This window comes from Pocillopora verrucosa, chromosome 4 (genome assembly GCF_036669915.1).
Source record: "Pocillopora verrucosa isolate sample1 chromosome 4, ASM3666991v2, whole genome shotgun sequence".
Lineage (NCBI taxonomy): Eukaryota > Metazoa > Cnidaria > Anthozoa > Scleractinia > Pocilloporidae > Pocillopora > Pocillopora verrucosa.
Genome location: NC_089315.1, coordinates 4,027,917 through 4,041,837, shown reverse-complemented (window position 1 = coordinate 4,041,837; position 13,921 = coordinate 4,027,917). Strand labels below are relative to the sequence as shown.

The 13,921-nt window shown below is 38.3% G+C and overlaps 2 protein-coding genes and 1 pseudogene across 2 annotated transcripts; all 3 read left to right on the top strand.

The window, feature by feature from the left end:
- Positions 1-1,144: 1,144 nt before the first annotated feature.
- On the top strand, positions 1,145-1,979 carry LOC131781402 (uncharacterized). Its single transcript, XM_066165991.1, has one exon. It carries the CDS (start codon positions 1,212-1,214, stop codon positions 1,890-1,892), a length of 681 nt encoding a protein of 226 aa, XP_066022088.1. The 5' UTR covers positions 1,145-1,211; the 3' UTR covers positions 1,893-1,979.
- Positions 1,980-8,376: 6,397 nt separating this feature from the next.
- Positions 8,377-10,183, top strand: LOC136280164 (uncharacterized; annotated as a pseudogene).
- Positions 10,184-11,157: 974 nt separating this feature from the next.
- On the top strand, positions 11,158-11,985 carry LOC136280163 (uncharacterized). The gene has a single exon (XM_066164891.1). It carries the CDS (start codon positions 11,158-11,160, stop codon positions 11,983-11,985), a length of 828 nt encoding a protein of 275 aa, XP_066020988.1.
- Positions 11,986-13,921: the final 1,936 nt, after the last annotated feature.

Here is a 13,921-nt window from a genome sequence, read left to right as displayed (position 1 = left end):
TTAGCGAATCAATGAGAGATCGAGACTGGTATCATCGTAAAGCACGTAAATCGAACTCAGAAAAGCACTGGAACACTTACAGGAAACTGAGGAACAAAGTAAACCGCTTAGTAAAATCTGCTAAGTCGAAATATTACTGCGAAATGATCGAGGAAGCCAGAGGAGATCACGGCAAAATGTGGAAAGCTGTAAACGAAGCATGCAATCGTAATTCATCCTCAGAAAAGGTTCAGTGCATCATTTCCGATGGCATTCAGCGCACCACTTCCAAATCCATTGCTGTTGCTTTGAATAGCTTCTTTGCATCCATAGGCAAGCGCCTAGCTGACAAAATAACGACTACCTGGTCGAATTGCAACTTGGTTTTAGAACAACCGTTGTCTCAGTTCCAGTTAACTGAACTAGAGGAATCGTTTGTGCTTCAGCAGCTTACCTCTTTGAAGACAAATAAAGCAATTGGTTTGGACAAAATTAGTGCTAGACTACTCAAGAGCTCTGCTCTGAATCGATCGATTCTTACTGGTAAATTTCCTAAATTGTGGAAATGCTCAAAAATTACAGCCTTGTTTAAATCAGACGACCGGTCAAATGCATCGAACTATCGACCTATCTCTATTTTACCGACACTCAGTAAAATTCTCGAGAAAGCCGTGCATTCCCAGCTGTACCAGCACTTGGTTATTAACAACCTTCTCACAAGGAAACAGTTTGGATTCAGGAAGGGGCTCTCTACTGAATCTGCTTTGACATCATTTGCTGATGAAGTCTTATTGAACATGGAACAAGGTAAACTGTGTGGGGCCGTGTTTTTGGATTTAACCAAGGCTTTCGACACTGTGGACCATCGGATTTTGTTACGCAGGCTCTCCAAAATTGGTTTATGTGAGAACTCGCTTCAGTGGTTCCGCTCTTACATTACTGACAGGAAACAGCGTACATGTTGTGGGAATGAGTTGTCTGATGAATTGCTAGTTACCCATGGGGTCCCTCAGGGAAGTATTCTGGGTCCTCTGCTATTTGTCATCTACATTAACGATTTGCCAAGCGTTCTAGATGCCTGTCAAGCATCACTTTATGCAGATGACACGGTGATCTACTGCTGGGGGTCTTCCTCTCAGGAGCTGACTGAAAAGCTCAACCAAGACCTCCTGGCTGTGGCGAAATGGCTGAATGAACATAAGTTAACACTGAATCTGGACAAAACCAAATGCATGCTTATAGGCAGTAACAAGAAGTTACAGAGGAAAATAGCTCTAACTGTTTCAATCTTTGATCATTGTATAAACAATGTTACTTGTTTTAAATATCTTGGAAGCTTAATATCGTCTGATTTTTCGTGGACAAATCATGTCGAATACATGGCAGGGAAAGTTAATCAAAGGCTTGGCCTACTTAGACGCATTAAGCATTTGTTACCGTTTAAGGCGCGCATCCTTTTTTATAAAAGCCTTGTTATGCCCTTATTCGAGTATGCTGATCTAGTTTGGGGAGACAAACATGATGTAACTTTAATGTCTAGTTTGCAAGTGCTTCAAAATAAGGCGGCTAAAATAATATTAGATCGACCACTGTATTCCTCTGCGTCTGATGCGTTAACTACACTGAAGTGGTTAACACTAGAAAAAAGGCGCTTCCAGCGCCGATGCGTACATGTATATAAATGTCTTAATGGTCTCACGCATCACGAACTAACATTAGTCACTCAGCAAGAACAGCATAGTTACAACACAAGAAATAAAGCAAACCTCAAAATTCCATCCGTTAAAAGAAACTGGGGCAAACAAAGAACTGGCTATCATGCTGTAAGTGATTTTAACTCGCTGGACAAAACTATACGAGCCTCTGATAATGTAAATATTTTGAAGCGTCAGATTTTTAATTCATTGATTTAAGTTTTGTATTACACATAAGATACATTAGTTTTTAGTAGCATCTTTTAGCATTTTTATTCATTGTAAATTTTTAATTTTTAATTTTCGAGGTCCTTTTTGTAAACCACTTTTTAGTGAAAAAGTTTCCTCATTAAAGATTGTCATTATTATTATTATTAGCGGACGGTGCTTTTTGCCCATTGTTGTCATCATTATCGTTATCAAGCCGTAAGAAGTATAAAGCCGGCATGTCGCCTTACCTAGGTACACAGAAAATTGTTCTCTCTTTTGCTCCCCTTGGATCCTGGAAACTGTTACTATTAAGACGATCAACAAGAAAGCCTTTATAATTATAGAAACTTTTGATTAACAGAATGTAGGAAAAAATCGGTGGGGAGAGTTTTTCGCGTATCTTATAATCTGAACGATAGTTTTAAATAAAACAAATAACAATTCATTCAATTTACCTTAGTTGTCTCGTGTTTAAAAGTGGCGCTTCTGGGGACCGTAGATTCTTCTCTGATTCTTCTTGTCTCAGCCAAGACTCACTATCATCAACTTTTTTCTTGTGCTTCTTACCGCATGGGACACAGAGAGCTGAGGTAAGCGATTGCAAATTTCTCAGTTAAAGTAAAGCCCAGTAGCATCCATCAGGAATTAAAAACCGACATGTACTGTTTATTTTTATTATTCTTAATCAAATAAGGGGTGTTTTAGTCTGCAAATTTAATCATATCGGTTAATGAGAATCATACAAACTGAGGAAAACTGACCGCAAATAATTGTGAACCGTACGCATGAGTAAGTAGATTGCGTTGTCAGGTAATTTGATCTTCTACAAAAACATTATTGATTATCAACCGAGCAACTTTGTACATATTTCCATCTGTGATGAAAAGCACTTACACATAGATCTATTTTTTTCAACGTGATGTGTACTTAAGTACTCTTCATCTAATAAAGAATTTCTTCTCTTTTCGAGCAGATATGTCACGTGACAAAAATAGATAACAGAAAATGTTACTGAAGACCACCTGATTCAACTGGAATAATAACTCCAAACAGCTTTTGAACGTCCTGAGACATATGCAAGGTAATTACATCTCTGCCTTGGATACGCTTCCTGACACTATCTTGATCAGGATACTGACGTGTTACCTTTTCACTTCTCCAAAACTTCCCCAGAGTGTAGCGATGCCTATAGCAAATCCACATTTTTTTGTTTATCCTCCTGAGCGAGGTGAAATAGGCCAATCCTTGCAAAGATTAGCTCATTTTCCCTTAAAAACCTCTTTAGACAGGTGGCAGCTTATCAAATGATGAGGTTTAGAGCAGCTTTAAACCCAGTATGAAAGGAAGTGCAGAGTTGCAGCTATTTACTTTTGCTTATTCAGGATTTTTCATTTTTTTCATCTTTTCCACCTGCTTTTTAACCAGCAAGAGGCAAAGCTAAAACAAATCATGATTAAAAAAATCCCTTTTCTACACTTCAGGAAGGTTGGGTGCGTTAACTTTGAGTTTTCATGGCTCCTTGTAAAACCTTTGTTCTGATCAGTTCATAATCAGCATTCAGACAGTCGTACCAAACCACGTAAGCCACACGTTGAACCAAAGTTTTTTCCATCTTTGCTATTCAAAAAGCAGTCCTGAGACATAATGAACGTCTCGCTTGTGAACGACTTCTTCTTGTACTTGTAATTGTTTCCAACGCGATACAAGTTCGGGAGATCTAAAGGAACTCATTATAACTTTGTATATTCGATACGATTTCAATTTCCGCGTCAAAGGAGAAGCCTACTGTAATTCGTGAGTGGTCAGTGGATACGCTCGTGAGGTAAAGAATGGGTTTGTGACTTTCTCACTCAATTGAAAGACTCGCGTCACTCTTATGAAATGGTTGAACGGAATACAGACTTCGAGTAGTCTCTTATTTTTCTTAAAGATAGTGAGGTCACGCGTATCCTGTGAGCATGGTGAATCCGCGAGACGCGAGACTCGTATCTCGCGTCTTCGCCGCTCCACGCTCTCAGAGTTGGGCAAAGACAAGACACGTTATTTCCGGTGCGATACAAGAGGTTCAATGGTTATCTCGATTATCTAAACACATTTATTTACGTGGTAAAGATTTGTTTTTAAATCTATGAACTGATGCTAGTCCTATTTGGAATGAAATGTATTTAAGGAGAAAGTTATGAGAATAACATGAAAGTTGTCTGTACCACAAAGCATGCCTTCACTGTTTAGACTGATAGTCCTAGAGCTTTTTGAGCATGCATTCGAATATCTTATGACGATAAGCCCGCCAACCACCCCACCCCGCGCTATGCTGTTTTCACTTAGCGGCTGGTCAGCGGTCACGTTTACCAGGTAAACAAACCGATCGATTCCTGATCACCGTTCTTGTCGATCGGAAAATCAAAATACCAGCGTGATATTGCCGCGAAGATGAAACAGTTATGTTACTTGATTCGTACTTCATGTTCGAGTCGAAGATTGGGTGGCACAGGATATTTCTTGCGGTGGAATCGGCGAGGGGAATTCGAACACTAGCTGTAGTGTTTGAATTTTTGAAAGAAATGGTCGCATGAGGATTGTAAGTTTAACGAACAATTTCAAATTTTGCCGCTTGAATTGAAGTAAAGTTCATTTGAATTGCTTTCGTATGTATTTCTGACGGTTTTAGATTTACCTGCTTTATTTATATCGGTTACGCTTCATGTTGACAAGTCCCTCAAAATGGCGGCAAAACTTGGAGATTGCCGAAAATTAGGTAAGTTCACGGAGTTATAAAGTTCTCGTAAAGGTCGGGCCGCAAAGTTTTTTTCTGTAGTTATCTTTTCTATGGCACCTACTTCCTAGCTATGTTAGTTGGATCAGTTAAGAACGCCTCACTTTTTCAAAAATTTACCTTGAATTTGATCGGTTTTGGCGTGTTTGATTTAGGCGAACCGATAAGGTGTCATTCAAGTCTTCCTGTTTCCTTGATTGACACGTGATGTTTACGAAAGTCGCCTCGATAGATAAGATAGAGTTAATATACATGGCTGTGGTATTTGTTTTTTGCTGAGTTCCGTAGTTTTTTGTAAATTGTCCTCCAAAGTTGTATGAAATTAAAGTCTTGAAAAGTGTCACGACAAGCCTTCGCTCGAGTGAAATTTAATTTCCGTAAAACTCTGAAAAATAAAGAGATCCGATCAAACTGATTGTGGTTTTAGTATAGGTACATGAATTTTTTACAACACACGGGAAACGAGCGAAATCCGTGTCTCAAGCAAAATCGACCGGACCGCTCTTACAGAGACACTCTCTTAACCGCTTGCAAATGAGCGCCGCATTTTCAAGTCAAAACGACCATCTTTTGAGCAAAAACGACATTTTTTTTATTGTTTTTTTTTTACTTTACCTCCAAGTAACTCCGCACCTCAAGTACAAGGTCACCTTTAAATGAACGTGTGATTCGATCCAAGCTGTACACAACACCTGTTACACATGTAGAAACTTAGGTTAGGACCCAGATTTCCATTGAAAACTCAGGTGTTTTCTTTTTAACGAACCCGCAACATCTTTAATCTTTGTCGTTATTCATTTGGAATTTTTCTCTTCTGGTCAAATTATCCACAAGAAACCGTGTGAAAACCTTGATCTGGAAACAATTAGTGATTTAGCAACGAGAAATGTCAGAAAAAATGTGTTTGTAACGAGCGAATAAGTGGCCTTTTATATAATTTTGTTCGAAGTTTAATCTTTCAAAGTTTTAATTAATATCCTTTCTTTTTGCTTTCATAATTTCCCAAAGTGATAAAAAGTTCAATTTTTGAAATTCCGTCATCTTTTCTTGGTCTTTTGTCCAAGTTTCATAGCACTTATAAATGATTTATGTGCCACCGCAGTTTTCAAAGGTAACATTTTCTTGTTTTATATGCATCACTTCTCAATGTAATCACAAATTCTGTCTGGAATGTCATAATTTCAAGAGGCTACCAGCATTTTCATTCCACAAGTCTTATGACCCTTAAACTATTGGGTTATGTCGTAGGTCTTAAAAGAAACGTGCAAGCACTCGCCTTTTGAACTGAAGAAGCGAATCCAAAGAGAATAGAGAACAGTATTGGTGAAGATTGTCTTCTAAACATCTGGGCATCAAGAGTGGTGGGTGAATTACCAGTTCGTTTAAACCTCATGTTGCCGCATTAGTAGGCAAACACAAGTATAAAAGAAGACAATTGTCTTTTGGCGCCTCATGGAATAAAAAAAAAAACGTTTTCTAGAGAAGCTGGTAAACTGCATTTGCAAATGAGAAAGAAGAAGCTAGGAGTATCTGAGAAAATAAGTTACAAGATGCATCCCGTAATGCTTGACGTTTATAGCTTTTGCGAAATTTTGTCAATAGGAGATTAAAAAAAATGACTCCAAAAGAATTTATAGGATTTGAACATGTAACCTAATGGCACTTGTACAATACTCAAACCTACTGAACTTTGACGTTTGAAGCCATTGTCGTCTACGAATTCTTTGCCATCCATCAAGTGCTTAAGTTAATTCATTTAATCGTATTTGCCGATTCTTTACAAGCGAAAATAGTGCCAGAATGATTGAAACCGTCAAAATTGGACACTTCCTCCTCCTGGGTATACTGCTGTTGTTGTCTTGTAAAGTAGTCAGCTCAAAGTCTTATCAGTAAGTTCCTTTCAGTCTCATTACCAAAAGCCAGTTGGGCAACAATTAGATCAGATTGCAAAGTAGAAATATGTTAGAAGTGTTTTATAAAGCACACATTAAAATCTGTGGAGATTGATTGATTTCGAAGTACCTCGAGAGAGCAGAAAACAGAACAGAAGATTAAGACTCCTTAGCATATCAGGGGATTGTAAGTAATGTTAATTACAGCGGAAAACGCTTCCATATTCATTTCTTAATCCGCAGCTCACATATATGATTTTTATATATATTCACAGTCAGTCATTCATCACTTCACGGGTTTATTGCGAACCAACATAATGACCAGCTCCCAATTGGCTTATTAGCACAGTTGGTAGGGCACTGCACCGGTTTCAAATGGGTTCAAATCCTGTACAGGCCTGAACTAATTTCATGCCTTATTTTCACTACTGCTTCAGTAGTGTTCATAAAAGCGAAGATCGCTTATATTCCTCTCTTAATCAGCGGTTCACATATATGATCTATATTTATTTCTTCCTCAGAGGGCACGTCAATCTTGCAATCTGATTGGTTCTTAACGCGGTCCGTATTTTTCCTATCTCTGCTCACGGGCAACGGTAACAGTTTCGTGAGTTGCCAAGTACATCCCTACTGTTGCTATTTTTCATAAATATACCTCATTTTTTCCGGCTGGGCAGTATTTTTAAGCAAAACATGTCGGTCACCAACTCAAGCCGATAAATAACCTATTAATCCTCTCCTTTTTTTCTCCCTCAAATCACTTTGGTTGACAGAAAAATGTTGGTTTCAAAATGAATTTGTATAAGCAAAAGTGTCATTGAATTGGTTGACGAGCGGCCTAAAAAGCGTTTATAATTAATTTTAATCCTTCACAAAAAGTACCAGGAAAGTTAAAAAGTGAGATATCTGTTTGCAATTGAATTAATCGATGGAACTTTCCTCTCAAACAATTTGTCCGTAATGAAAGGGCGAGCGAAGTTTTCAGTTCTATTACAAAGACGCTCTCGGCGAGTCTTTCCAAGTCCGTTCAATTTGAACATTTGTATTATAAATTGCACAACAGAAACTGGAGGAATTCAAAGAGAAAAAGCCGCATTAAATCCCCTTGTGTCTAGTTGAAGTGCCTCATTCGAATTTAGTTTTTGTGGAGGAAAGATGAGATTTACACACGCCGTTGCAGTAAACAAACGAGCAAACTCTCACAACTTCATAATAAAAAATTTGAATTTACTTACAATTACTTTCCTTGCCATTAACTTACTAAACAGAGGTAAATCTACGTACATTAATTAATCGTCGATGAGAGTGAACAATACTTTCCGTAAGATCATTGACTGCTTTTAAAGAAAATATTGTCGTGACAGTCCTTGCCAAACTAGTTCCGTTGTTTTTTTCAAAAATGTACTTGCGTTTTTTTTCTTACGCGCTCTCCAACTGACGGGTGTCAGATTGTGACAGATACTTGAAAAAATAATGTTCCAAACTTTGTTGGAAGCCTGTTCAATCACCTTTATCATTACGCAAATGAAAATGTTTCGGTGAAGCCTCTCTCTTTAATTTGCATTTCTCTATTTTAACAACCATTTACTCGCTCAAGAATTGTTCGGTTTATGGAAAATCTTACTGTTATTACAGTTAATTACTCAAGACCTCCGGCACAGTTTTGCCCAATACGGACGTCCCGGCAGGCGAGTAGCATATATATATATATTCATAGTCATATAAATCGTTACGTTGCCTTTGGACAGTTTTATTCGTTCTCTCCTCCAGAGTAGGCTTCTGATGGAGTGATTGTAATTCCAGGTGCTTTGAGGGTTATTGTACCATGACAGGCTCTTGCCAGTCGTCTCCCGGATCTCGTGCAAGCCCTTACTGCTGGATAGCAGCCAATTCGTGGGGGCATGCGCTAAGGTGTGGAACTACAAGTGATTGCGCAGAGGCTGCTCTTAACTGGGGAAGATGTATCTTCGGCTCATGTGCTTTTAATCGCGCTAGCGGAAGAACCTGTGACGAGATGAACAGGAAGAATCTAAAAGAGCTGAAGAAAGAATGTGATACCAGAGGTTTCAGTTTTGATCTTGGGCCAAAAGATACGACAAAGCTGTTAAACTGTTCAACAGGTTTAGCCCCTGCTTCAGTAAACACATTGAGGACCAAACCAAAAAGGTTATAAAATACTGTCACTGCTTGAACTCCTGTGGAAAAGATCAGACTGAGGATGGCTCTTGCACAGTCCAAGGTTTGGATAGGAGATTGGATACGGAGTTGGACGTCAAATCACCCTACACAGCGGTGTAAGTTTTTTATTTTAACAAAAGTGCAATCTCTGAATTTTCCATTAGTAGCTGTTCCATTATTCTGGTGACGTTTTGCAATTGAGTTCCGTAAGCATCATGTAGATCATTGCATTAGTCACCAATCCCTAAGAGTTAGGGTCATAAACATTTATCTTTTAATCAGTTAACTCCTCTTTCTTTTTTTTCCTAAATAAAGGTGCGCCATAGATTGTAAACCGAAAGAAAAGGTATGCTAATGATCTGTCTTCTATGCTCAGAGGCAAAGATGATCCTCGAAAAAGTAGATAAACAACCAGAGAGAGCATTTTCTTCATACTTCTCCGTAAAATCAACTACTTGTTTCTTTCTCAATTTGCATGATTCTACGCCTGGTTGGTTTGCCCCTGGCTAGTCATTAGTTTGATATTCTCTGTACAACATATTTACCAAAACCTTACCATGTTGTTTGTTGAAGTGCACTTTGCTGCACTGGCTCGTTTATCCTCGCTCAATTCAAATAACCCATAACAAATGATCAAAATTAAAGGTAACAAGGTCAAATATTTTCGCTCTGACAGGACTGGAGTCAGACAATTTTACTCAGTATTTACAAAAACATTCAGACTCGGAACTATCGAGGGAGAAATCTGGCCGATACCCAAAGCGGTTCTGCGAGTCTGCTGCGATCACCACTCCCCTACACGGTTTTCTTTGAAAAAAACAAAGTGTTAAGAAAACTTGTACAAAAAGTTACAAATAAATGGGATTTTGTCTTCTTTCAGATCCTTCTTTGTGTCATTCAGTTTTCCTTGTGATTTTGGGCATGGTAGGCATGGGAGCAAAACTAAATAGCAAGGAAAGGGAGAAGCAACAAAGGTTATGTAATAAAAATGCAAATTAATGTATAACATCTTTTTTTTCACAGCTTGTCTTCTTGCAAAAAGTGATAAACAAGCATCGCACTGAAAAAGCTACTAAAACGATCACCATAACTAAAGGAATGTCTTCTTCCAAATCTACGTTTAGTGGTGGAAGTACAAGTGTATCTGTATCAGGGGAAGTCGGATTAAGTGTGATGAAACTTTTTGAGGCAACGATCGGTGCATCAGGAACATTTGAGCATAACTGGAGTTTGTCTACTACTGGGACGGAATATCAGGAAGTGACCAGTAAAAAATTTTCATCGGTGTCAAGCCAGGAAGCGAAGTATCAGTGTCTCAGGTTGTTGGCGAGTGTAAAAACAGTGATGGCACTGTTTACACAGTGAAAACACCCACTTATGTTATCAGAGGCAAAGATGGCTCATCCGAAACCAAGGAGGCAGATTTCTCTGAGGCCGAAAAAAGGTTGTCGTAGAGAAGATTTAAGACATTCGGTTCTATGCCTTGTCATCAAATAATTGTGTTTCAACCAGATGAAATCATCTTATGATGCAAATTTTATTTCGTTTACATATTTACTTACTGCTATCTTTAAAAAAATCTCTTTTTATTCACACGATTTCTTTATAAATATTTCCTTAACGGTTTCTTTCAAGTACAGTCTCACATTTTCAAGCAAAATGAACAATGCACAAACTGCACAAATGTTCCAAATTCCCCAGAAACGTTTGCTTGTGGAAGACAAATTTTTTAGTTAAAACCTTACATAGACAAAAAGGCAACCTCTTGTTTATGAACCACGATCATTTGTGAAAACCTTTTATAAACTTTTGTCAGTGATATTATCCCATGCTCTCACGTCATTGAGGAAGTCTTTCAAGTAGTTAGAATTGTGTGACCCATGACTTTGCTACCTAGAGACGGAAATAGAAGAACTAAAAGAGCTGCTTGTTGGTGTTTAAGATCCACACGTGCTATTAGCGTTGTGATATAATAAACAGACTGAATTGTTTTAATTATTGTCTTCCGGTCTCGAATGACGTCTTTACACCATTACGCAAGAGAATTTGGGATAAAGTTAGCAGGCGGGCGTAAAGAGAAGAAAGATCAAGAAAGGATTATAGGTCTTTGTCTGCTTTTAAGTCCCCATTGTTTTGGTTTGGCCAAATAGGCTACCATTGTATGGGGTGATATTGGCACGTAGCACCTAATTGATTGCAACACAACTGAAGCACATCTTTGGAAAAAAAAAAGTAAACAAAAAAGATCTTAGTATTTGAAACTGCGCAGCCGTACTTTGAACTATTATTGTTAACTTCCTTCGCTAAATAGGCAGTTTATTTAGTTAGAGTTGCATAATAACCTAGTCTCACTTAACTAACAATCACAAAACTATTACAGAAAACTCATCTCGTTCACGAACAAGGTAAAGACACTAATCTGACTGACATGAGTGAATTGATTCAACATGATCGTCACATTTGGGCGAGGAAGACGCCTGCTAAATGGAAAACGAAGTCAAGGAGGGCATCCTTGCAACGCAATCATTATACAGATAGAATCGAACAGCAAAGACCACACACAACAGGTGCCTTGCTGGGCCAGATTTGGAAAGTGGATGGAGCCCCTGTTCTTCCCTCTTGGACAGCCACCGTCCCATTTTCGCCGTCTTCGTTCTGCCACTTTCCCAGTTCGTCAACATGCTACCACTGCTTATTTGACAAAACGAACGGACGAGAGTTCTGCGAAATTATGGGTCGCGGATACTGTACAACGTGTATCAAAACAAACAGACGCAAAGAGAATGACGAAGAAGTGATTAACGCCCTTGGTACTTCAGTAACCGAGAGATTTGCATCTTTATTTGGAGACACCATCCTTCGAATCAAGCGAAGTCGTACTTTGGCCTCCTCAACCGGTAGAGAGTTATTTAACCGTCTGAATAACTTTAACCCTAATTCAGAATATTATGTCAATCCTACAAATGGTATTCGATCAGAAACGTTGCAAGTTATGTCTTATGACAGAGATTATGAAAGGCAATTACATGGCCAAAGTAAATCTAGTGTTCTCCAAGTAACTGGATCTGAAAGCCCAAACTATGCAAGTTCGCAGGGAGTTCTAGGAACGGTAAGCAAGAAACGGAGGAGGAAAGGTGTGAGCGGCAAGACCAGGCGACAATTTAGAACATTCAATGGATTACCTATCGAGCCACCTTTGATAACTGTTGACTTATCAAACCAGATAATGAATCAGCTTGTTATCAACGATTCTTAGCCCTTCGCCCCCTCTAAGAGTGACAAAAATGGAGTTTCTCTTTCCCTGCCATGTCGTGAATGATATTACCAAAAGGTTTGGATAGTAGCAGATACGTAACGAAATTAGGAAGCATTCTGTTCACAGAAAGATGACAGAAGAACTGCCGAAACTGACATGTTTTTTACTTTTAAAAGTGTCGTTATTTTCTTAAGTTTCTCTTTACATATCAATACATTTTCAAGCAGATGGCTAATTATGAGAGTGAAAACCCTAAAGTAAGGGTTATTGCTTGATTCAACGCGAAATTCTTGGAGATAAAATTGGAAGACAAGTCAGGAGACAGTGGACAATCTTGGGAGTGAAAATATTTCGCTCTTAAACTTAATGAATTACATCCATTTCTTTTGATTGTGATTCCATTTACTGATTTGGTTGAAGATGAAGAAGACTGCAAACGACCCATTTTCAACTAAAAGTTTCGGAGACGCACAAACTCTCAGGCAACTGCTGGACATATTATCGAGTTGTAACCAGGCACGTAAAGCCTAATTGTAGTTACAGGGTTGTTATGTTGATGTTTCGCTCTTGCCTTTATTGCTTTCAGCTGAGATTTCCTCGTTTATGATGTCGCAATGTTACTCTGAGAGATCGCACAGGATCCAGAATTTTATTACACGATTAGTTGTGGAACCATTTGAGCCAGAAGGGTCTCACTGATTTCCACAGTCGTAGGTTTATCTACAATTCATTGAAAATGTTTGTGTGAAGACTGATTTTCAATTAAAAAGGATGCCGGAATTTTTTTATAACTGAAGATTTTTCGAACATTGAAACACTTTTTATCGATATAGAGGCTTATTTTCGCCACGAAATTTCATTTCCGCTGGTTCTCTTCAAAGAACAAAGAGCAAACGCGATTAGTGAGTAAAAACGTGAGTGAAATTATAAACACGTTAACACAGATTCAAAGCCTCACATCAATTAGATTATTAACTTTGTTATAAAAAGAAACCAGACAGTACACTTTAAAAAAGTGGGACATAAAGACTGGAGGAAAAGTAAATTAAAAAAATTCCAGCCCTAATGGCTTCTAAAGGACGCCTGATGCGAGAAATCTGCTTCGGTTCCAAGATGGCGGGAGAAGAATCAGCGGGAGGGCATGAGCTTTTCAAAGATAATCATACAGGAACTACTTACCACATTTCTCGGGAAAAAAACCAAGTTTTGTTAGCAGTTCCTTTGTTGGCTTCTTCCTTAAAAAAAAACCAAAATGAGTTAAAAAAAAAACATGTTTTATTCTTAATCGACGTAATAGAGTTGTGCAGTTCAGCTTGGCGATCACTTCGACGTGGAAAGTTCAAAACAAAGTGATGTGACAATGATTGAGTATTGAGGACAAGATAAATAACCGACACACTTTGTTTCATAGTAACAGAGTTAAGAAATCGAATGAGATGAAGTCAAGTTCTCCTATATTTAGATTGAATAAACAAGTCAAAAAAATAAACTATTTTCGTCTCCCTTTCACCTTTCACTTTTGAATGAAAACGTTTAAAGGAGGGGGGGCCTATTCATGAATCCCCTCTTAGCCACTCTTTTGAAACCTGCCCTATTTAGTCATGCGAAATTCTCATCAAATACCTTGAAATTTGGGAAAAAATCTTCTCTATATGCAACGTTCTCCATCATTGATCCGTAATATATAACAGATAACATGTAGAACCGACTGTCTACACCTAATCTAAGATGAAATATACTTAGAACCCCATACTTTATTGTAAGCCGTCGTCTCAATCAACTGTGTATCCTATCAGCTTCATTGAGCTAAAAATATTGCCTTAAAGATGAGGTTGCAATTCATTTATCAATTCATTTTCTTATGCGTGTAATCGTACATGACGAGAAGGCGATGTTGGAGGCCGATGCCGACGTTTAACTCACAGAGCATTAACGG